This window comes from Eleutherodactylus coqui, chromosome 2 (assembly GCF_035609145.1).
Source record: "Eleutherodactylus coqui strain aEleCoq1 chromosome 2, aEleCoq1.hap1, whole genome shotgun sequence".
NCBI lineage: Eukaryota > Metazoa > Chordata > Amphibia > Anura > Eleutherodactylidae > Eleutherodactylus > Eleutherodactylus coqui.
In genome coordinates, this window is record NC_089838.1 from 195,890,156 (window position 1) to 195,913,326 (window position 23,171).

General features: G+C 40.1%; 1 protein-coding gene across 1 annotated transcript; it reads right to left on the reverse strand.

Moving 5' to 3' along the window:
- Positions 1–4,916: 4,916 nt before the first annotated feature.
- On the reverse strand, positions 4,917–22,827 carry LOC136610712 (carboxypeptidase A1-like). The gene is made up of 11 exons (XM_066589924.1): positions 22,753–22,827; positions 20,538–20,619; positions 18,435–18,569; positions 15,042–15,140; positions 10,956–11,057; positions 9,608–9,706; positions 9,370–9,480; positions 8,959–9,049; positions 7,997–8,196; positions 6,106–6,190; positions 4,917–5,159 (listed from the first exon to the last, which is right to left on the reverse strand). The coding sequence occupies exons 1-11, from the start codon at positions 22,815–22,817 to the stop codon at positions 4,972–4,974; spliced, it is 1,257 nt and encodes a 418-aa protein (XP_066446021.1). The 5' UTR covers positions 22,818–22,827; the 3' UTR covers positions 4,917–4,971.
- Between the last annotated feature and the right edge of the window lie 344 nt (positions 22,828–23,171).

A 23,171-nucleotide genomic window follows, 5' to 3' on the forward strand; every position in this document is an offset into this window, starting at 1 on the left:
CGCCTCCCCCCGGCGGCACGCACTGACCAGACCACCGCACGGCCGACCAGTGGACGAGCGCGCCCGCACACGATGCGGGGCGCACCGCCGGCCGCCACAACCAACCACCAGAGTGGGGGAACCCCAGACAGAGACGCCAGCCAGTTCCCCCACACTCCTGGTGGCAACCCCAATTCTAACACCTTATTAAGTAGCATGGTTGGCCAGCTATAGTTAATGGCTAACTATGCAGCATCCAAAAAAATTGAGCAGAGCTATGGCAAGATGAAATGGCACAGCACTTTTCTAGTTCCAGTGTCACTTTGGTCTTGCAAAAAGTGGGGGTCACTATGGCTAAAACCCCTGAGATTTGCCATGATATTCCTATCAATGTCATCAGTATCTTTAAGTCAACCCCTTTAAGTCTCATATTCACATGATATGCCACAAAAGCCTAATAGGTGCTGGTTCCACCTTTAGGACCCTCAACTATCATGACAAACCCCTATTTACTGATGCAAACTAGCTGCCAGTAGTCACTTTTCCGTATTAATAATCTTTATTTATATGGCTCCAACACATTCCTCAGCACTTCACAAAATCAAGGGTACATGAACAGACAAAATCTGACATTACATAGCTGATAAACAATTTGAACAATAGAAGTAAAGGCCCTGCCTCCAAGACTTTACAATATGTGCAAAAACAGGAATTAATAAGTCAATGGGAGTCCATGGGAATTACAGAAAGAGCTGAGCAAGTAGCTACCTCTACCTTGATATTATTTTTTCAAACTTCTCTTTATTTGTTGATATTGCATATTTTTTCAATAAAAATAAGTACAAAGACAATTATCATCCCGCTTCTTTTTCTACATAGCATAGATCATGTGCAACTTATGAATATTAAATCACCTGTTTGCAGAGCAAAAAAATATATACACATAGTTGTAGCGTACTCGTATTGCACATATTCATAACTAGTAAATTCCAACAAAAAGAGGGGAAAAACATTTAAAAAATTTAGATTTTTTTCTGAGACTGTTTTAACCCTGTCATCCAAACAAATGTACTCAAAGCATTTTCCTAAGCAAAGGTTAAATTAGATCCCTTTAGTCAATATTTCGATTGCCCTAACCCCTTTATTGGGGGGAGCATAGTTGACTGGGGAAAATATGGGATAGGAAGGGTGGGGGAATGATGATGATCTTTCATATCAATTTGCCTCCGTTGTGTCGTGGTTTGTCAGATCCTTGCGATTTTCTTGCTTATGTGTCAGTTCTCTTTGGGAACATTAGCTTCTCTTTCACCCTGCTAGTCTTCCTAATGTTCCCTTCAATTCCTCTATTAGGTACCATTTCGTGTATTTGAAGGGAGCAACTATAGCAGAAGTCTCAGAATCTGAGAAATGTGATACCAGAAAATGTTTCCTTTTTTAAAAATGGTGTTTTGCCCCTTTCTCTTTGTTGCGCTCCACTTCTTTTCTGTCTAGCATCATTACATGTATGAGTTGTGCTTCTACCTCCATTACATCTGGCATTGTTCATTCTAACCAGTGCTTAAGTAATGCCCATTTGGGTGGCAAAAGAAAAATATGTAGGAATGGTGGTAATGTCTGTTGGTCTGGCGTGTCCATTGTCTGTTGTGGTTCAGTGTGAAATAGCATAGATTGTATATCTACCGATATTTTTATCTTCCATATATTCAAGATATGTTGTGCTATGGTTGTCCAGAACGCGTTTACATATGTGCACGACCATATGCCATGTTCAAAATTGGTAGTGTGAGTGCCACACTTTGAGCATTCAACCAATTGATCAGGTCTATGCGGTGCTGCAGGTATGTTGTAGCCATATATGGCATAGTGCATCGCCTTGAAAAAAGTTTCCCTCCATAACTCACTTTGAACATGTATACGGATCCAGTTCCAGCCTTTCAGTATTTTGCTTTCTAGATCTGCATGATTCGTAATCCCTTTCCATTACGAGAAAAGCCTGCTCTTACCTTTTTTATTGAATTTATGTCTTATTGTTTTTTGTATGTCGGCTAGTGAAGGTGTTAAGGAAAATCTTTGGCCTGGGGCTTCTCTGGTTTACATTGATTTTAATGGAGGAAAGCTGCCACTTATATCCTCTTTGAACTGGCAGAAAGCAATTGCAGAACCCACATTCTTCTAAGGCCTCATGTCCACGGGGTTAAAATCTGCAGCGTTTTTCCCGCACGCGGATCCGCACCCCACAGGGATGCATTGGACATCCGCAGGTAGTTAAATACCTGCGGATGTCATTTTTCCCTTCAGGCGCGGATCCGCGTGCGGGGAAAAAAATGGACATGCTCCATTTTAGTGCGGGTCTCCCATGGGGATGGCTCCCGCAGGCTTCTATTGAAGCCTATGGAAGCCGTCCGGATCCATGGAACACCCATACCATAATTAAACTCACCTGTCCTGGACGCTGCAGGTCTCCCTTCCGCCGTGGCCGGATCTTCTTTCTTCGGCCCAGCGGATGTGCCCGGCGCATGCACGCGGCACGCTGCCGGCGTGCCGAGCACATCCGCCGGGCCGAAGGAAGAAGATCCGGCCGCAACGCAGGGGAGACACGCAGCGTCAAGGACAGGTGAGTTTATTCTTATTTTCAGGCTTCATGTCCCCGGGAAAGGAGGGACCCACTGCGGATTCTGCATGGAGAATCCGCGGCGGGCCTGATTTTCCCCATGGACATGAGGCCTAAGGGTTCCAGGACTGGAGTGATATGATGACAACTATTAAAATATGGAATATGTTTTTATAAATACAGTAAAGTACATGCACATTTATTATTTATTGCACCATTCTTGTTGTTTTGTACTCTATTTTGCGTTTTGTTTGTAAAAAGCATAAAAGTTAATTTTACACTGATAGGCTGTTTTGCTCACATAACGGCTTCAAGTGATGCAACCTCCCAACATAGCCCCAGGTGTTTTTTGATAGGCACCGCCACTATGTTAACCCTTTATAGATAGCTATATACGGTATACTTTAACAGTTGAACTAGAAAACAAAAGTTAAAGAAATTCAAAGACATTATATATGTATATGTAGATGCATTATTACATAAAATACTAAAGAAAATAGTGTGAATCCCTGCACTCCAATACTAGTAATGAATAAAATAGATTTGGCATAAACATTATAAACAAAATCATAATGATTTATGCTCCAAAATGCAATGTTTGGACAGATCCTTTGTCAGGAAACTTCAGCCTATCATGTATCATTTCAGATCTTAAAAATATATTTCTGCTCATTGATGCAAATTAGAGACCTGCATCAGTCTGGACATATTGTATGTGTGGGAACATAACAAAAAAGTGTAGGTTCCAGTTTCAGTAAAAGCGTGCAACAGGTGTTTTTTTTAGGCCGCATTAATATCACAATTATCATTTAAGTTTGGGCAGGGTGCCTACCTGATTTTTCCTATTTTCTAGACAACTTATTAAAAAAATCACAGACAACTGACATTTATTTGACACGTTGTAAATCCATAATAAATCCTAAGGATTATAAGTGATACAGAGTACTGATATAAAGACATTACTAGCATTTACTATGACCAGTAAAATGTTAATTACATCACAATAAGTTACACAAGCTTTTCCAACTTAAAACAAAACGTGGATTCATCAAAGTTTTTTATTGGCAGTCCAACATGTTATTCTTTCTCACTCAGAATGCCAGAAAGGAACGGAACCCTGATAAATAAGAGACCTGTTGGTTTGCATTTCAGCAAGACATTCCATTGACTCCATTCACCAGGTATTATGCACGCGATGCACAGTGAAATCACGGTCGTGCGAATGAGCCCTAAGTCCTTTATCCCTGTACTGTGAATCTATGTGTCTTAGCCCTCTACTAGGCTATGATTCTGTATAGTGGTATAGGAGAGACCTGTAGTCAAGCTTAGCTGCGCAGGACGAAGCCAAAGTTGAGACACTCAGAGGATACTTCTCAAACACAACACGTTTTAAAACCCTGCAGTATTTCATGTTAACTCATAATTCATTGTGACGAGGGATTCTTTTGCTATTTTAGGCCTCCTGTCCACAGGCGATTCTGCATTGCGTTATCTGCATCGATAATCCGCACACGGGTAATACAATGAATGCTTTCCATAGCATGACTATGGAAAGCGCAGCCTGATACACATGAGCGGAAATCCGCCACGATTTTCTACTTGCATAGAAAAATCATGGAATAATGATAGGTTCATCGCAGAAAATCACGGTGACCTTAGTGGTCTCCCGTGGTGGCTCCTGCGGCCATGGACAGGCGGCCTTATGCTTTTTTCCATGTTAGTACCACCTCAACCTGTTGTTAGGTTCACTTTAAATAAATGCAACACATTTTTGTATTTATTTTTTTCATATGTGAAGAAAAGAAAGGGGGAGAGAAAAATAAATAAAAATATTAAGTCCTTGTGTCCTTTCCCAGAAATGTAACCACAAATTGTATACTCACCTCCCTTTTTATGCCAATATTGTTCATATTACAGTACATTATTTAGAATCTGTTAATTAAGGGCTCAGTCACACGGGCGTTTATTCGCGTGTTTACTTGCACGTAATAACATTTGCACTGCGTGCGTTAAAAAAAAGGCGTGACCACCAAAGATAGAACATATGGGTGGCAATGAACATGGTCACGAGTTCTTTTTAACGCATTCAGTGCAAATGTTTTTACACGCGAATAAACGCCCGTGGGACTGAGCCCTAAATAAAATGTATACTCAGTGCTGCAATATCGCTCTTTCTTAAATTTTACAGAGGAAAACTCTATTAAAAGAGAACATATGGTATTTAGAAAACTGAAATATTAACTGTAATGTGTATGTCAATAACAACAAACTAACCAATTCCCATAGTAATAGAAATAATAAGAGAATGACAAAAAGTGACCAAAATGTAAATTTATTGTTGTAATTGTGTTCAACACTGCATCATTCAGAGGCATGTGGAATTAATATGGGTGATCTTTGACATGTTCCATAATTGTCATGAGAGCCAGCCAAGTCTCTTCTGCTGTGGGTATGATCTGCTCAGCAGGAAGAAGGAAGCCATATTTTCCTGTGTCTCTTAACTCAAAGGTATAAGAATACTTGATGCCATTATCATAAGCCCAATCAGTTGTTGTACCATCTGCTTGGTCTGAAGAAAATAAAATAGAAAAAAATAATATTTTTATTTGCAGCATTATTTGCAAAATTATATAATTCTGAGTTTCTAAAGGACATGTGTCGGCATCCCTAGAACTACTAAACCAGTAGTACTACAGGGACATATGGGGCACAGGCTACATACACCTCCTTCACTGCTCAACCTGCATCAAGATCCCCAAAATCAGCCTTTTATGATGCTATGTGACATATGTAAATAAAGTCAAAGAGGTCTGAAGGGCGATTCATTGCTAGAGAGCGGTCCTTGGCTTTCGGCATTAAGCAGTGATCACTCTCTAGCAATGGATTTTCCATCGAACTACTTTACATATAATGCACAGAAATATGAAAGGCTGATTTTGAGGTTCCAGATGCAGGCTGAGCAGTGGGGGAGGTATGGCTAGCCTGTCTCCTGTCAGAGCCCCTCCTTGACTAGCTACTAGCTTAGTACCTGCAGGTACACTGACCAATGTCTTTAACACTATGATAGTATCCAACAATTATATATGGTAAACTTTACTTACAGTTAGCATATTCTTGGACCTTGTTGTGTCACTTGCAGAACTTGATTTTTATATTACTAAGCTTAATAAATGAATAATGAAAAGTCCTGAAGCTTCTAATATACTTTGTTTCATTTCCTGACCATTTTCAAGATCTCTCATTGCTGTCATGGATTAGAATTATATCCAGAGCCTTCAACCATGTACACATCTAGCCTTGTCCTTTTCCAGACATTTTGTTACAATTGTATCCGATGCTCTGTGAACAGTCGAGACAACTGGCTGATATATTTTACTTAAACTGATACATAGTAGCAAAATGTCAGGACAGGAAATATATTTGTGCTGTTGATGTGGTTAGTGCTTAGAAGATACAATTGTATCTATTATTATCCATTCCCATATTCAAGACAGTTCTAGAATTGTGTTACTTACAAATGGTGGCAATAGTAGTTCCATAAGTATACTGAGTTCCGTACAAAGATGCCAGAGCAGTTGCTGTTCGTTTGGCCAGTTCCGTCTAAGAACACAATGAAAGTTGTTGGGTGACAAAATAATCAGTTTCTGAAACCCTAATTTTTCTCCTAGTCCCTGCTTTATTAATTATTTGCTGACACTTTTTGTGTGTGTTTTATGTCAATATATTAGGTTTTATATATTTTTTCTCTAACCATTTCCAAACATACAATCTAGAGAAACATAGTAAATGTCTAGTCACACAGCTCATGAGCCTTGTGGTCAAATGGGAAAAAAACACTGTCTCTAGCAGTTATAAAAGTTCACAAAACAGCCATAGCAAAAGTAAAAATTATTACAAAGTTTGGATGGGGCTCACCATCTTGAACAGTTAGTAAGCATACAATGTTTATATGGCCCATTATGACTTAACGTTTGATACAGATTCCATAACTTACAATAGAAAAGAAAACATGGATTATGATTACCATGATGACCTCAGCTAAATGTGAATAATCTGCTAATCTTATTTCCTTAGCAGCATGTGCACAGGCAACCTAATGGCTCAGAAATTAGTACTATTGCCCTACCATCTGGATTTTCACATTAAAAAGCAATTAAGAACACCAACTGCATAGGGTTTATATGTTCTCCTTGTATATGTCTGGGATTACCCAGATATTCTGCTTTGTCTGAAATCTACAAACCGTGATGATTAATTAATTGACTTCTTGTAAGAATTCCTTAAGTGTATGTGAGATAGGACGTTTGTGAACCCCATAGGAGACAGGAACCGATAATGCCAATTTATATACAAGGATAAGACAAAAAATTATCTGCACTTCAAAAAACTTCTGTTGGCAGCACTGTCTTATCATTGCTTTCCATTGTAGGTCACTGTCTCCCCAGTTACTGCTGTGCAAGTTTGAATGTGTTACATCAGTTAATTTGTGACTGGGGTGCAAGAAAAAATGGCTGCACCACTTGAGATTTGCACGAAAGAATAGCAACATGCAATGCTTCATTTTTTGTGGTCTTAGGGTGTGCCCCAGGCCAATATTTATCGATGTTATACACAGTAAGGAGAAAGTGTTTTGTTGCAAAAAAAGTGTGTAATTAGATAAAGAGGTTCAAGGAAGGTCGCACAAGTGGCAGCCATGAAGAGTGAGCTGGACACTCGTCTACGTCGACAACTGATGACAACAGTGACCGCGCAGGTGAACTTCTTTTTTTATTGTTTTGAGGTGTTAAAGCATCCTCCCTATAGTCATGATCTTGCTCCATCCACTATCACCTGTTTTGTCCCCTGTAAGAAGCCCTAAACAGATGAAGATGAAGAGGTGAAGATGGCAGTGGATTCTTAGCTCACGGCTCAGCCTTTAATGAGAGAATATGAAAGCTTGATGACAGATGGACATAGTGTCTTGAAAATCGGAGAGATTGTATTTGTCTTTTCTGAAAGCTGATTAAAATAAACTCTACAGATGGGGTGTGGATAATTTTTGACTCACCCTTGCACAACATTGCGGAATATGTTGAGGACACATATGCAGAGGATAGAAGATATAGCTTCTGTATTATAATCTGCTAGACTTAAGTTAAATATCTTTACATTTTTCTCTTGGGCAGGACTAGCCTGGTGCTGTGCACATACCATTCCTCTGGGCTGTTATGTTATATGACAGATGGAAGGACCTTGCCTAAGCAAGTATAAAAGGTAACAGGTACTGCATTTACATAGTAAGGCAACTAGATAAATCTTGTTGAATAACAGATAATATATCCAAAGTCGTAATATTTAGCTCTTATGTTAAAACTGGCATTGATCTGCAATTTTTATACATAAAGTCCAATTTTTTGTTATTCTTACCAACTCCTCGTGGTCTGGTGTTAGATTATGGGTGTAGCCATACGGAAAGAGAAGCATTTGGGAGTAGCTGTGTATGGTAAGCATAGCTTTAATATTGCCATGAGCCAAAATAAACTGCGCAATAGACTCAACTTCAGGCTCAGACTGAGGATAAGCACCATGATATGTCTCAGCACATGGATTACTGCTGGAACCAGGGCCTGCAAGACAAAAAAACTACATGTTCAATGGTTTACCTTTGCATTCTAGATACTGTAAAAATGTCTGTTGCAATCCTCCAAAAATTGTGCTTAAATTATTCCATTAGAACAATCTGATCTTGGTGTTCTTTATATGTGCTTTCAGAACGTCCACCTAAGGCTGAATTCAAATGTCTGTATGTGAGTTGCACCCAAGAAACTCGAGGACAACTCCCATTGAACAGTACACTTACATACATCCATCTGTTGTCTGATATATATGGACTCTGCACATTGCATGTGCTATGCTCAACCAAGTGAAAGAATGTCCATGCAAATAGCCTCATGGGCTCTTCAAGGGTCATGTACTGTCCATGGAATACATGATCAGCACACGGACAAAATATATAGACCATATGATAGCAGTAATCACTCAGCCTCCATTGTACTAGAGTATCCAGGCAGTGGGACTGAGATACTAGAGTATCCAGGCATGTGTGACTGCCCAAACTGCACACGTTAGTTGGACATTCTGAGAAGAAATCAAAAGAACACCAGTGGGTGCCATAACAAGTATGTAATATCTAGACAAGACACTGGAATATTTTTGTTTTAATGACTCTAATTAAAAAGGACTATGCGTTACATGATCTAATAGAAATGTAATATTTAATCGTGGGACAACTCCTTTTAGTATGATGTAGACTTAATCGTATTGTAAATCTCCTTCACCCCTACTTTTACTTAGGTGGAAATATGAACCATGTAATCAAGTTTTTTTACCTCCAAAACCTGCATTCCAATTCCTGTTTGGGTCTACACCAACACAAGAAGAGCCCTCATTGATTGACCGGGTCTTTCTCCACATGCGATTCTAAAGTAACCATACAGAAAATCATTTAAATAATTAATCTATGAAAACAAACAATACAATCAATTATCTTTCTGTAAAAGTGCCAACTTGTAAATGGATCTTTCCCAAAAGTAGCTAAATATAATGTTGTTGTTGAATACTGAAGACTACATAACCAGTGGAGGTAGAGTTAGAAGATTGTGGACCTTTATACTGTGTGTCAGATTGACTACTTACTATATTTTGCTATTATGTGAACGAATTTAGAGCAAGGTAGTTACAGAGTTGCGTTTTCCTACAATGTCACAATGTCTCAGCACCAATTTAGGGTGCAATCTCACCGTACTATGGGTATATGCATAACCATCGGGATTGGTAACAATCTCCAGAAATATGTCCATATTATTCAGGATATCAGTAAGTGATGAGTCAACACCATAGCTGCTAGCAATCTACAAAATAGAATAGAAATATGTATAAATATAATTAATTAGTTTAGAACATGGCTATTGAAAATACATTTGAAATAGATTAGAGCAGTTATGTAATTTTTTAACATGTGTCTTCCTTGATCACAACCTTTTTAGCTGTCCATACACCTGTGGCCTGGGTAATCCACTCCCGAGAATGAATTCCAGTGTCAATCCATATAGCTGGTTTGTTTCCACCTGTACTGAACTAAAAAGGAAAAGTGTATAAAAATATGTGAAAATGTACAAACTGCTACCATTGTGGTCACCATTAAAGTATCAAAAGACACAAAATATTTTTTAGAAATCTAGGAATTCCTCATTCAATCTCTTCCTTCTGCTTGATGATATTTCATCTCATATTGCAGTCAAAAATGGTAATGATGTATTTAGAGTTATTCTAATTGAGTTCCAGAAAAGCAGCCACCACCCCAATCCTATACATTTCCTGTGTCTGGATATAAAGCAACTGGCTGAAGAAAGAGCCTTCTCCCACTGGTCTGTCTGCCATGGACAACCTGGAACACTAAGCTCCACCGAAACTATATGGCAGCCGAAAATAGAAGTGATTAGGAGGAAGTTAACTGCCTGTGTTCTCTGCAATTCTTCCACAAGACTCTTTCAACATGCAGGGTAAAAGAAGCAAACTAAATTTTTGAATCTGTTTTAATACGAAAAATCTACCCAAATATACAATACAAAATGCAAATCGCAAATGCACAATGAAAAAATAAAGATATTATTTTAACTGAAACAGGACTTCCACCCATGGTTAGAGTACTTAAAAAAGAAACATATCAACTTCATGTGATTAAATATTTCAGTAAAACTTATTTCTAAGTCAAATAAGATCACATGTTTATGTCAGACATGCCCAATGTATGACAGATTAAAAGTGGGACTAGAAGCAACAGGGAATAAGTGACAAAGTCGAGTGTAGTCCTAGCCTCAGGACCAACAATTGCTAGGTGTCGGTTCCATAAACTACATCTCATCCCAAAGAAACAAAACCTCAAATGCTCTTCTTATCTGCAAATTATTTTTCTTCATACAGCAGCCATTTGTGACCCAGAGCTTCACTATAATAACAGGTGCCACGAAGTTACAGCTTCAGACAGCCATTTAAGGGTGCATTCACACGGGCGAGAAAATCATTCAAGTTTTGTGCATCTCGCACAATGGGTGTATTTCCATGGGCAATTTTTCTCTCACAGTGAGACGGGAGAATCGCAGCATGTTCTATTTTCGTGCTGAGAATAAAACATGCAGTTGTGGGGTCTCCCGCACAGCACACAGACTGGGGGACCATGTGCTATACGATGCAAATTGCACCCAAGAATGCCGGGTGCAACTCACTGTCACCCATGTGAATGCTCCCTAGGAGACAGCAGTAAACTACTTTTTGTCAACCAGCCACAAAGGTGCACAAATATAAAAGCAATTGCTCCTATCTTCACCTTCAATGCATAAATTGGACGACCTTCATAGCTCTGATCAATATCAATCTTGCTGACTAATTTTGGATACTCCATCACTAAACTGTCCATCCAGTTGTAAATCTGAAAAAAGGAAACAAATAATTAGTTAATCTTTCAATGCAACTAATAGTTATAGATTGGTACAAGCTTGACGTTTAATAAGGATTTATACAGTAATTATTTTAACCCCCACCAGCAATTTAGGATAAGCTCAGTTTATTCTGCAGGAAAAAGATGTTACAATTTTGGACATCTGTAACTCTGGTTCAAGACTGGTTTTAAAATGACTCTAAAGGCATCTTGATAGCCCTGATAGAACCCAAAACTACAGCCATTTAAAATAGGGTCAGGCAAACTGTCAATGTGCAATGCAGAGCAGTGAGGAGAGGTAGAAGAGATATAAGGCAACAGAGAAGATCTCCCTATCCTGGGATAGGAGGGGGGAGGGAATGCATTTTATCATCCTTCATCAATAAGAGAGCATATTTGCTTTCCAATTGTCACATATGGGTTTTTCTTTCCCAAAAAAAGGAGTTAAAAAATGAGCACTGTCTCATCTAATCACTCCTCTATACCATTTAACTCTACAGATTCTGCAGTCATTGCTGACCATGTCATCTATACATTTTTGCGTAAAAATAAGATGCAATTTTTTTTCCCCCTCATACAAGGCTTTAAATATTGAAAAAGATCAAAAGCAAAAAAGAACCCTAAACATGATTGGTATCACCACATACATAACAATCCGTACTATAAAATAAATTTCATTTCACTCACTTCAGCAAAAAAACTACAAAAAAATTGTATACACTGCAAAATGGTAGCAACAAAAACTAAAGTTGTCCCACAAGGAACAAGTCCACATACAAGTGTGTCGATGGAATGTTAAGAATGCTCTGGTCCTGGCATGTGGCGCCATACAAAAAAAAGTGCTTAGATTGTGAAAAAGCACTGAAACCTCTATAAAAATAAATATAATCATAATGACTAGAGATGAGCGAACGCGTTCGTCCGAGCTTGCTATTCGTGCGAATATTAGGGTGTTCGGGATGTTCGTTATTCGTAACGAACACCATGCGGTGTTCTGGTAAATTAAACTTTCTTCCCTGAGACGTTAGCGCTTTTTTTTGGCCAATATAAAGACAGGGAAGGCATTACAACTTCCCCCTGCAACGTTTAAGCCCTATACCACCCCCCTGCTGTGAGTGGCTGGGGAGATAAGGTGTCCGCCTGATATGAAAGTCTGCCCCTCCCGCTGCTCGCTATGGATGCATTCTATATGCGCTCAATGGGGCCAGCGGCAGCAGCGCTGACCCCATTGAGAACATATAGAAGACAAATCCTTCTTCTCTGGCACAGCTGTAACAGCTGTAGCAGAGAAGAACGATGTTTGCCCATTGAATTCAATGGAACCGGCAATACAGCCGACTCCACTGAATGCAATGGGCTGCCGGCGATCGCAGGATGAATGGTCGGAAAGGGGTTAAATATATAACCCCTTTCCTGCAATTCATCCAGAAATGTGTTACACTAAAAATATATACCGGCGTTTAAGGCGACGGGGCGTATAAGACGACCCCCCAACTGTCACCTTATACGCCGGTAATACAGTGGAGCAAAGAATAAAAAGCATTACTTACGTTTTTAGATGATCTGCGGTGCTCCTGCAGGCTGTCACTCCCTCCTGGTCCACGGCAGACAAGCTTTCTCCACGAAAGACTTTAAATCCCTGCCTCCAGAAGCACATGTGCCTTCAGCCAATCACAGCCAATGACAATGATGTCATTGAATGGCTGTGATTGGCTGTGTTTCTGGAGGCGGGGATTTCAAGGCTTGAAATCCCCGCCTCCAGAAACACAGCCAATCACAGCCATTCAATGACATCATTGTCATTGGCTGTGATTGGCTGAAGGCACATGTGCTTCTGGAGGCAGGGATTTAAAGTCTTTCGTGGAGAAAGCTTGTCTGCCGTGGACCAGGAGGGAGTGACAGCCTGCAGGAGCGCCGCAGATCATCTAAAAACGTAAGTAATGCTTTTTATTCTTTGCTCCACTGTATTACCGGCGTATAAGGTGACAGTTGGGGGGTCGTCTTATACGCCCGGTCGCCTTATACGCCGGTATATATTTTTAGTGTAACACATTTCTGGATGAATTGCAGGAAAGGGGTTATATATTTAACCCCTTTCCGACCATTCATCCTGCGATCGCCGGCAGCCCATTGCATTCAGTGGAGTCGGCTGTATTGCCGGTTCCATTGAATTCAATGGGCAAACATCGTTCTTCTCTGCTACAGCTGTTACAGCTGTGCCAGAGGAGGACGATCTTTATGCTGACAGTGGGGGGGGGGGGGGGGGGGCACTCTTGCCGCTATTGTGGCTTAATAGTGGGACCTGTGAACTTGAGATGCAGCCCACCATGTAGCCCCTCGCCTGCCCTATCCGTCACTGTGTCATTCCCATCACTTTCCTGAATTGCCCAGATTTTCACACATGAAAACCTTAGCGAGCATCGGCGAAATACAAAAATGTTCCGGTCGCCCATTGACTTCAATGGGGTTCGTTGTTCGAAATGAACCCTCGAGCATCACGGGAAGTTCGTTACGAATAACGAACACCCGAACATTTTGGTGTTCGCTCATCTCTAATAATGACACATAGAATAAAAAATATATTATTTATACCACACAGTGAAAGCTGTAAAATTAAATTCCCCATTAAAAATTGAGAAACTGCTGCTTTCCCCATTGCCCCACAGAAAAAATTAATAAACATTATGTAGTACATTACTTGTGTCCAAAATCAGTTCTTTAAAAAACAAGAACTTGCCTAGCAAAATGCCAGGTGTCACACAGCTACACTAACGAAAAATAAAAAAGTTATGACTGTTGGAACACGAAAGGGGAAACAATTTACTGGTTCTTAAGGCTAAAATTAATTATGTCATTAAGGGGTCAAAAATGCACTTAAAGCAACTAAATTCGGCGTCAAATATTGTTATATGAGACATAAATTCAAAATCTACAATAAATTTATAATTTACATTATTCTTCCTAAATTTTTTTTTAGTGCAGTAGCAAGTTCTAAGCATGCCCCTGGGCAAATATGAGTGGGGGTCATGCATCTGGACAATGTAGCCATTTAGTGTATAACAATAATAAAGGGGTTTTGTCATTAGAAAAAAAAATTCTATACTTACCTATTCCTCCCCCGCCAGTCTTCTTACCACATCTTCTCCTGGGTCCTCTATTCCCCCGGGTCATGTAATCTCAAGCCAGACGATTCTTCTATTGCCGCAAATGCTCATGCGCGGTGTCTTGCCACGAGTGTTCAGATACTATTCATATACTACATGAAGACTAGTGGTGAGACCCCGCACCCACCTGCATACTAAAGCAAGTTGCTGGGGATTGGGCATTCCCTGCCCCGCTGTACACTGACCCGCAGGGAGCAGAATGCAATGAATAGATGCTACATAGCAGAAAGAAGAGGATCCAGCTGGCTAGAGGTGAGTTGACCCGGGGACTGAGTGAGCCAGGAGAAGATCGGGGAGGAGAAGAGCCGGTAATAAGATTGCACACGGAAGAATAGGTAAGTATAGAATTTTTTTTTGTAATGACAAAACCTCTTTAAGTGTAATGCAACTTAGAGAAGAGGTCAGCAAGAGAGATCTGTGATGTGGCGGCAGCTGCTGAGTATAGAGACCAGTCTAAGCCATGGTGTCTCCATTCTAGGGAGCAGCGCAGTAGAACACCAAGGGGCTCGGATGAACAGAAGTTTAAAGTGGGGACTGCCAAAGTGCTAAGTGACCCAAGACAGACAGGGCCCAGATGAACCAGGGGGCTGAAGAGCAGCAGCCAAGAGAGGCCAGAGATCACTGCAGCGAAGGTGCTGAAGTACGACCAGACTGTGAGTTATGAGGCATAAATCCCTGGCCAGGGTATGGGGTATGTGAACTGGCTGATTTACATGGCAGTGAAATGTGACAAAAACGCAGCCATGTATTTAAGCCCTAACACTGACATTATCCAAACATTAAAATTCATAAGAATAACATGTATATTAACCTCTTCTATAGTGTGAAAGGTCGAATAGCTAAAGCTACCAGTATTTCTTTCACGGGACTTTGCAGAATGCATCTGCTGCTGCTCCTTCTCCAGTAATTCCTGGGAAGAAATAGAAAATAAATGTAAATGATAATACAACAGCAAAATATGTAAGCGTCTCAAGAGAAGACCGACATTTACTTTAAGTATACCTCTCTCTCTCTCTCTATATATATATATACTCTTTGTAAAACAAAAAACATCAAGTACCTAGAAGGAATTGTCGTTTTGCTGCAAAACTCCACATGCAGTTACATCTCAGAAAGATATGCAAATAAATAGAGTTGTGGCGCGATTAGATGAACAGTCTTGCCATCAAAGACCTTTGGCCTATAAAAAAGCTCTCAGAGGCTACTTGTCTGTACTGGACATCTTTTTCCACTTGTGTAGAGCTTGTTGACCTCTAGACGCCTCTTTGATGCAGAGAAGAGATTTCCTACAGTCAGAGTTTGAGGGGGCGTATTACTGGAATGCGAGAAGCTTAATGGTCGTATTGACGAATTGCCACCCACCTTGGTCATTCTGACTAGACTGTTAGGAAGTGTTGGGACCAGTGGATGTGTGAGGGTGTGAACACAAGGAGACCGAGCTCAGAACAGCTTCAACAGACCAGACCACCAGTAAAGAGGATCATCTGATCATCCAACAAACACCAGAAGCTTCAACTGTTTTGTTGTCCGCTATCCTTAGACAGGTGGCACCATCGTTACAGGCTATGTCTGTCGGAACTGTTTTCAGGTGTTTGGCTGAAGGACATTGGGTCTCATGGCTCCCATTACATTACTGCTTTTGAGATCCACCCACCGTTCCCTCATTTGCATTTGTCATAAACAACAAAACTGGACTTCTATGGAATGAAACCAGGTTGTCTTCAGGGATAAATCCAGGTTTAGTTTAGGCCCTGATCACGGTTGGGTCCAAAAACCTGGGGTGAGCGCCTTAATCCTGCCTTTGCTGTGGAGCGTCACACTGCCCCCACTGCTGGTGTGATGGTCTGGGGGACCTTCATATACAACAGTCAGTGGTACGAGATGGTACAGTAGTGGTACAAGGGACAATGACAGCTCAGTGACATGTTCAGGACATCCTGCAGCCACATGTGTTGCCTCTCATGGAAGGGCTTCAAGAGGAATACCTCCACAACATTGCTACACTTTTGTGGCCTGTCCAGTCACAGATTTATCGCTAATATAACATTTATGGGACCATCTGGGATGCCAACTTCAATAGCCTACGAGTTTGTATCTAAAGATGCAGCACTTATTTCTGCCTTCTTGTCTTCCCCTAAAAAATCAGTTCAAGCATGAATCAAACATTTGGAGTGGGCTGAAACACTGTGTATATGCTCTTCTAATTTTGGTTGTGGAATTTGCACCAAAATTTCACAATACAGTAAGTGATTAGGAGTTTAACAAGCTCCACTCACTAAAAATACAATGCAATGGATGAAATTGCATTTGCAGATTTGTTGTGGATTTAGTGCAGATTAGTCAAATCAGTAGCATAATTTTTTTAGACAATATGTGAACCTGGCTTTAAGGCCTATTTACATGCAAAGATGATCGCTAACAATTTGTTCAAAAGTTAGGATGATTGACAATTTTAGTGATCATTTTGCATAAGTTACTAATGGGCACTAATGCCCATTAGCAGCTTATTACCTTCATTTGCATGTAAATTAGCCTCCCTGATCTGTATCCAGAAAACAGCAGATGGTCTGTTTTCTGCATAAAGCTCCTCGGGACTGCAGCTGATGCACTACAGTGTTATCAGCACTCCCGTGAAGAACTCAGCGTGCGGTCCCTGCTATTACAAACAATGGATTTCATGCTCACATGAAAATCATCGTTCGTCAGAAAAGCAAATAATAGTAGCATTTACACGCAATGATTATCGCTCAAAAGCTATCATTTGAACAAATTTTGAGCAATAATCGTTGCGTGTAAATCAGCCTTTAGGAAGGAATTGGGACAAAACAGTGCAAATTACTTCTCTCAAGGAACTTTGTCCTTTCAACCAATATCTGCAAATAAGTGTGTCTGGGACCTGTGGTTCTACAGGTTTCCTTGTGTACACCTTAACAGGTAGGGGTTAATCAAGCTGGCTGGGTAAGGTATTCTCAATCACCCTGGTCTGAGGCAGATAAATACCAGCAACACCTTTAAAGAGATTGCTGTTCATTTTAGTGCCTTACTGTTGTACCTTGTGTTGAGCCCACTCAGAGCTGTGTGGTGCATGCTTGTCTGTAGCGTCCCTCTCTCCTCCCCTGAAAATGGTCTGGGGACATGCTGTCCCTCCCCTCCTTGCGTTCTGGGGTGCGTGCATTGTGTAGTGTGTGGTACGGTGACCACACAGGTGCAGGTGCAGGTGGCCCGAAGGTTTCTCCCTATCCCTTGGCAGGTGTGGCCTCCAGATGTCTGATGTCCTATGTGTGTGTCAGATGGGTGATGACTGACACTGTTCCCTATGTCAGCATGGTGGATGACTTTCTATTCCCCTGTTGTGTGGACTGGCTATGGTATTCCATCTGTATGCATGTGAGCTCTGGGTGGCATTCCTGTTATATGTGCTATGCAAAACTATGTGTGTTGGTGTGAACACTGATGTGTGTTATGTCTGTGCAAGTGGCCAGACATGTGCTCTATGTGCAGTCCTGTTCTATGTGGTTGTGTTATTCTGTATGTTGGTGTGAACAGTGCCGTGTGTGGTATGTCTGTGCAAGTGGGCAGACATGTGCTTTATGTGCAGTCCTGTTCTGTGTTCAGTGTGTGTGCACAGTGTTGTGTTCTGTGTGTTTATTGCATCTCTCCAAGCACCTAGTCAGGGATAGCCAAGTCCCAGATGAAGATAGTGGGGCCGACCTTATCGGGGCGATTACCCTGCTTTTAGGTAGGGGCTCCCCACTTTTCCTGATTAGTAAGGGACAGATGTCCTTACCTCTTTTACCTAAAGAGGTGCAAATTGTCAGTGCAAATACTATATAAGTGTGTTTTAAATGGACACACTTGCATCCATTGTGAGGAGTGGCGCTTAAGTGCGCCGAGCGGATGTAACAATGATTTGTAGCTTGTAGGCTGTGCTATGCATTTAGGAAAGAATATACAATTTCAAGTTAGGCTTAAATAATCAGAATAGGATTGAAAAGGAGCATACAATAATACTTGTTGAATATATCGTTTGGATTTACACATTTTGATTGCTCTCCATTGCTGCTCTTCCAATCTGCTGTGTACACAGAGTATTTTTCTCCTGGCTTTGTATACAGAAATAATGCCCAACATACAAATGTCTATTTTATTTTTCCTGCACAAGTGTCCACAGAATAGCTGCTAATAAAAATAGTGTGTTATATACCTGAATATCCTCTATCATGATGGAATAATCAATGCTGTTAGATTCCAGAAAGACCTTCACTTGCTGTAAAGCAGCATTAGGAACTCTCATGTCCACAGGTAGACCAGACCTTGAAGGACTGCGCCAGTAATCAACCTGAAGAAGAAGTTATTTGTTAATATCTTTAAACTGACAATTTGCAGATCATATCCAATACAATGTAAATATTCACAGCAGCCTGTCAGTCATTGCTGAGAGGGGAAGTGGGCGTACACTCCCCATAGACTTGTATGGGAGAGGGCACATAAGGAACTCTGAAAAATAATCTGATTTTTGCGTGCAGCGTGGAATCCAGGGAGTGGGTGACTATAAAAAAGTATAGTTCCCTATCACCTTCCCTAACAGCGCCATAAGTTAGTTTATTGTGCTTTAGGCAGGTGATGGGTTCCCTTTAACAAGTGAAATATTTTTTGATTTAGTTGTATTAGCATGTTTTGTTTTGTTTCAGCTTTTTCAACCTACTTATAGGCCTTGGAGGCATATACAACTTTTCTGAACATAAAGTGTATCACACTATGCCCTATAGAAACTGCAATGAAAAAGATTAATGGGACTTAAAGTTGTTTTTTGGGGAAAATATTATTGATCGTCTGGGATCTTCAGCTGAAAGCACTGGTATTGGAGTGGGAGCAAATGCTCTGACCCCTGTGTAGCAGCCGGCACTCTTAATTGCAAGCGCAGCTCTAATTGAAAACCCATGGGAGCTGTGCCTGCAGTTAAAAGCACCGGCCACTACACAGGGCTTGGGGCATCTGCTTCCGTTCAACCCCAGTGTATACCGATGCTGTCAGTTGGCACATAATCAGCTGATCGGCCGGGGTCCCAAGCAGCAGATCCCGTCTGATCAACTATTGAAGACCGATTCTGAGGATACATCATCAATAGTATTTTCCCTGGAAAACCCCTTAAAAAATGTTCCAAGTCTCATAAAGCTTCTACATAGGAGTACTGCTCTGCACTCCTGGCTAAGGAAATGACAAAAAGGGCTGCATGCAGTAATCTCCTATCATCATTGTAATTTTGTGTATCTAGTTTCCAGCAGTACAATAACCCTGTCATTCTGTAAATACAGCAATATTGAGCTGAGACCCTCCGCACATCTCAGGATATGAGGAATAGCCCACAATAAGATGGAAACATTCAGGTTATATTTTTATAGCTTAACATGAGCAGAGAAGGCCATACACCTAGCTGCTCATTTGGCCAACAGCTATTACTCCCAATATCCCAACACATATGCATGCTCAGTTCAGCCAAGCATGGATGTGTTCTTAATAGGAAAAAAGCTATGAGCTACGGCCAAATACCTCTGGTATCAGCTTAACTCCTTTAAGAACAAATGGATCAGACATACTAAATACAACATGCCCTCCTTTCCTTATGCAAACATATGCCAAATGATGGACAGGTGATCCCATCAAAATCAGTTCCATACAGCCAACCTTAATCTAATATGTATGGCTAGCTTTAGCAGGATAAACGATAATGACCATTACAATTGTTTTGCCTTATACAGTATAGGCAGAATAAATTATTTGGAAAATTTCATAACATAATTAATACAACTAAAATGCACATTTTCTCAGTTCCCCACTAACATTCCCCACTCTAAAATGTGTGTCTATTGCCACTACTAGGGTACCAGTTTGTATGTAGCTGTATAATGCTACTATTACCATGTCCATACATTACTATGTCCATATAATGGACAGATTATCCCCCTAGTGGTTGCAATAGGTAGCTGATATTTTTACAAGTATGAGTGTGAGGGAAGAGGGTATTGGTTCTCTGAACGAACAAAAACTAGTCTTATCTAGTATATTGAGAAAATGCTCCAAATGAGTTATACCACTGTTTTGTAGGAAAAATACTAATAGTAGGTATACTTTCATTTGTATACTTTCATTTGCGTATAGAAGATTGTCACAGTAAAAGGTAATATACACATGTGCATTTCAAATATTGCAAATTCTATAACTGTTATTACACCAGTTCTGCACATAGCATAGCTGATTTACGTATGGCAGTAGTTAAAATTTAGCCTCTAAAAGTAGCTGCAGGTACCTGTAAATGTTTCATTGCTTCCAGTTTTCTCAGTATATCCAACTGTGCATAGTCTTTAGCATGAGCACGTAGAACCTGATCTCTATAGCCACAAAAAATTAAAAATACTGTATATTAAGCAGTGTGTTGCAGTACTGCAATTAAAGCATGACATGGATTGTATGTTAGGTAATGACATGCGTAGAAATAGTAGAAATAACACATACTATTATCATAGCATCACCAGCGGATCAGAGGGAGATGTACCCTTTACTTTACTACCACTTTACAGTAAAAATGCTCAATGTATTTGAACTTTGCCAAATGATATTGGATCAAAAAAGTAAAGTGTGATTGTTCTGAGTGAGAGAAACCAAGTAATCTTGTAGATATGATAGCTTTTAATGGCTAACAAAAATACATGATGTTACAGCAAGCTTTTGGGGGGGTAATCAACTCTTAATCAGGCTAATGAAACTGGTTTGGATGGAGCACAAATATAACATAAATGCAGAGACGACATCCCTCTTGATCTAAATAAATGTTCACATACGTAAATTTAAGACTGTGTCGCACTCAAGACTAAAGGTCCATTTACACTGAAAGATGATCCCTCAAAAATCGCTCAAACAACAGTTTGAGTGACAGTTTTAAGCAATCATCTTTGCATAAACTTTGTACCTATTTAGATACTTAAGAGTTAAATGCAGACGGAGTGGGGCACCGCTGACAGTTCCGAGAACAGCAGCTCTTTTGTTCATGCAAACAGCTGCTTTGTTCTTGGAGCTGTCAGCTGGTATCTTGCTGAGCTGATAGTGCCAAGAACAGCAGGAGCTGCTTTGTTCTCGGAGCTATCACTGACAGCTCCATGTGGGATACCAGCCGAAAGATTGCTATCAGCTGGTATCCCACTGAAAACTCAGCGCGGCACTGATAAGGCTCATCACTGACTTTTAGCTTGGTAAAAGTCAATGATGAACAACTAGTGCTCGAACAGTGCATGATGGCCGCCCGTTTAGACACAACAATTATCACTCAAAAGATGACTTTTGAGCGAATTTTGAGCTATAATCGTGTCTAAATGGGCCTTGAAAATAACACTAAACAACCTGAGAAAAAAGATACTTAATCAGTCCACTGAGATAGATTAAGTACCTATCTCTTTTTTCAGGCTGTTTAGTGTTATTTTAAATCTTGAATGCGAGACAGTCTCAAATTTCTGTGGGTGAACATTTACTTCGATCGAGAGGGGTGTCGTCTCTGCATTTGTGTAATATTTGTGCCCCATTCAAACCAGTTTCATTAGTCTGACGAAGGGTCGATAATAACCACCTGAAAGCTCGCATTAACATCATGTATTTTTGTTAGCCATTAAAAAGTATCATATCTACAACATTACTTGGTTTCTCTCACTGAGAACAATCACACTTGACTCTACTGGCCAACATGGTACCAAACCTTTTTTTCTTGTTATCTAAAAAGTAGAAATATATTAAATAACTAATTACAGACGTTACTCTTCATTAACAATAATAGTCACTCTACTGCAATCATGCAACAGTCTGTTCACATTCAGGTTCTTAGCCATTTCATCAGCTGATTGGTATCATCAATGGAAGTTGATTGATGCCAGCATGTTGGTCATGCTGCAAGTATATAGTATATATTTAGTTTTTGAGTGATCCAGCTGGCAATCATCGGACAATAAAAACAGATTTACTGCCAAGTAATTTCAATAAGCTATCTAGATGCAATATTGTAAATACTAATATTTTTTAATAAATATCTCTGCTGAGATGGAAATAAAAAAATGGTATGATTAAACTGAAATGTCACCACTTTCAAACACGGGACATGATTATTGGGGAGGTATTATTATATATGATTATAGACTTCTAATTAAAAAAGTGGAATGCTCCATTGGATGCCATATTAAGAAGCTGTTCCTCCTAGTGACAATACAAGGACACTGTGTACCTCTGTACAGCCTCTGCCAAGTCTAGTCAGCACTCGTTTGGGTGAAAATACGTCTGTCCTTTGAATGGCTAAATGTTGCAGTAATAATCTTTAGTAATATCTCATTAAGTGCTGATGGCCCATATTCATTTCACAGATGTACTGTCCAGAAGAGTGTAAAATGAATGTATGTAATGGGATTTGTAGTTAATACGAGTCTCTAAAAATTTCAGTTACAGGTCAGACAATAAGACTTTATTAAAATAAAAAGTGTACTTACCCAATAAAAGTCTTCTGGCTGCATGCTGCTGCCAAGAAAACAGAGAAAACTATCAATATCTTCATTTTTCCTATAATTTGGATAAACAGAACTAGATATAGGAAATTCTGCTCATTTATATTGCTCAGTGGAGCCTTACCCAAGGACTTTTTATATCAGAAGCCATTAATTATGTCCTGGCATCAGCCGTGCTGCAAATGATAGATAATGCTGTTGTTCACAGTAGACATCTGTACTTTTACACTTACTTCAATGATGAACTTTGGAATCATTCACATATGGATCTAGATTTGTAAAGATGCTGTGTTGCACCACACTTTTAGTGATGCCCATCTCACTTTCACCATTTACAACATGTTTTGTACTATTTTATAAAATGTATTTTAACTATACAGTATTTTTCCCATGCATTGAAGACA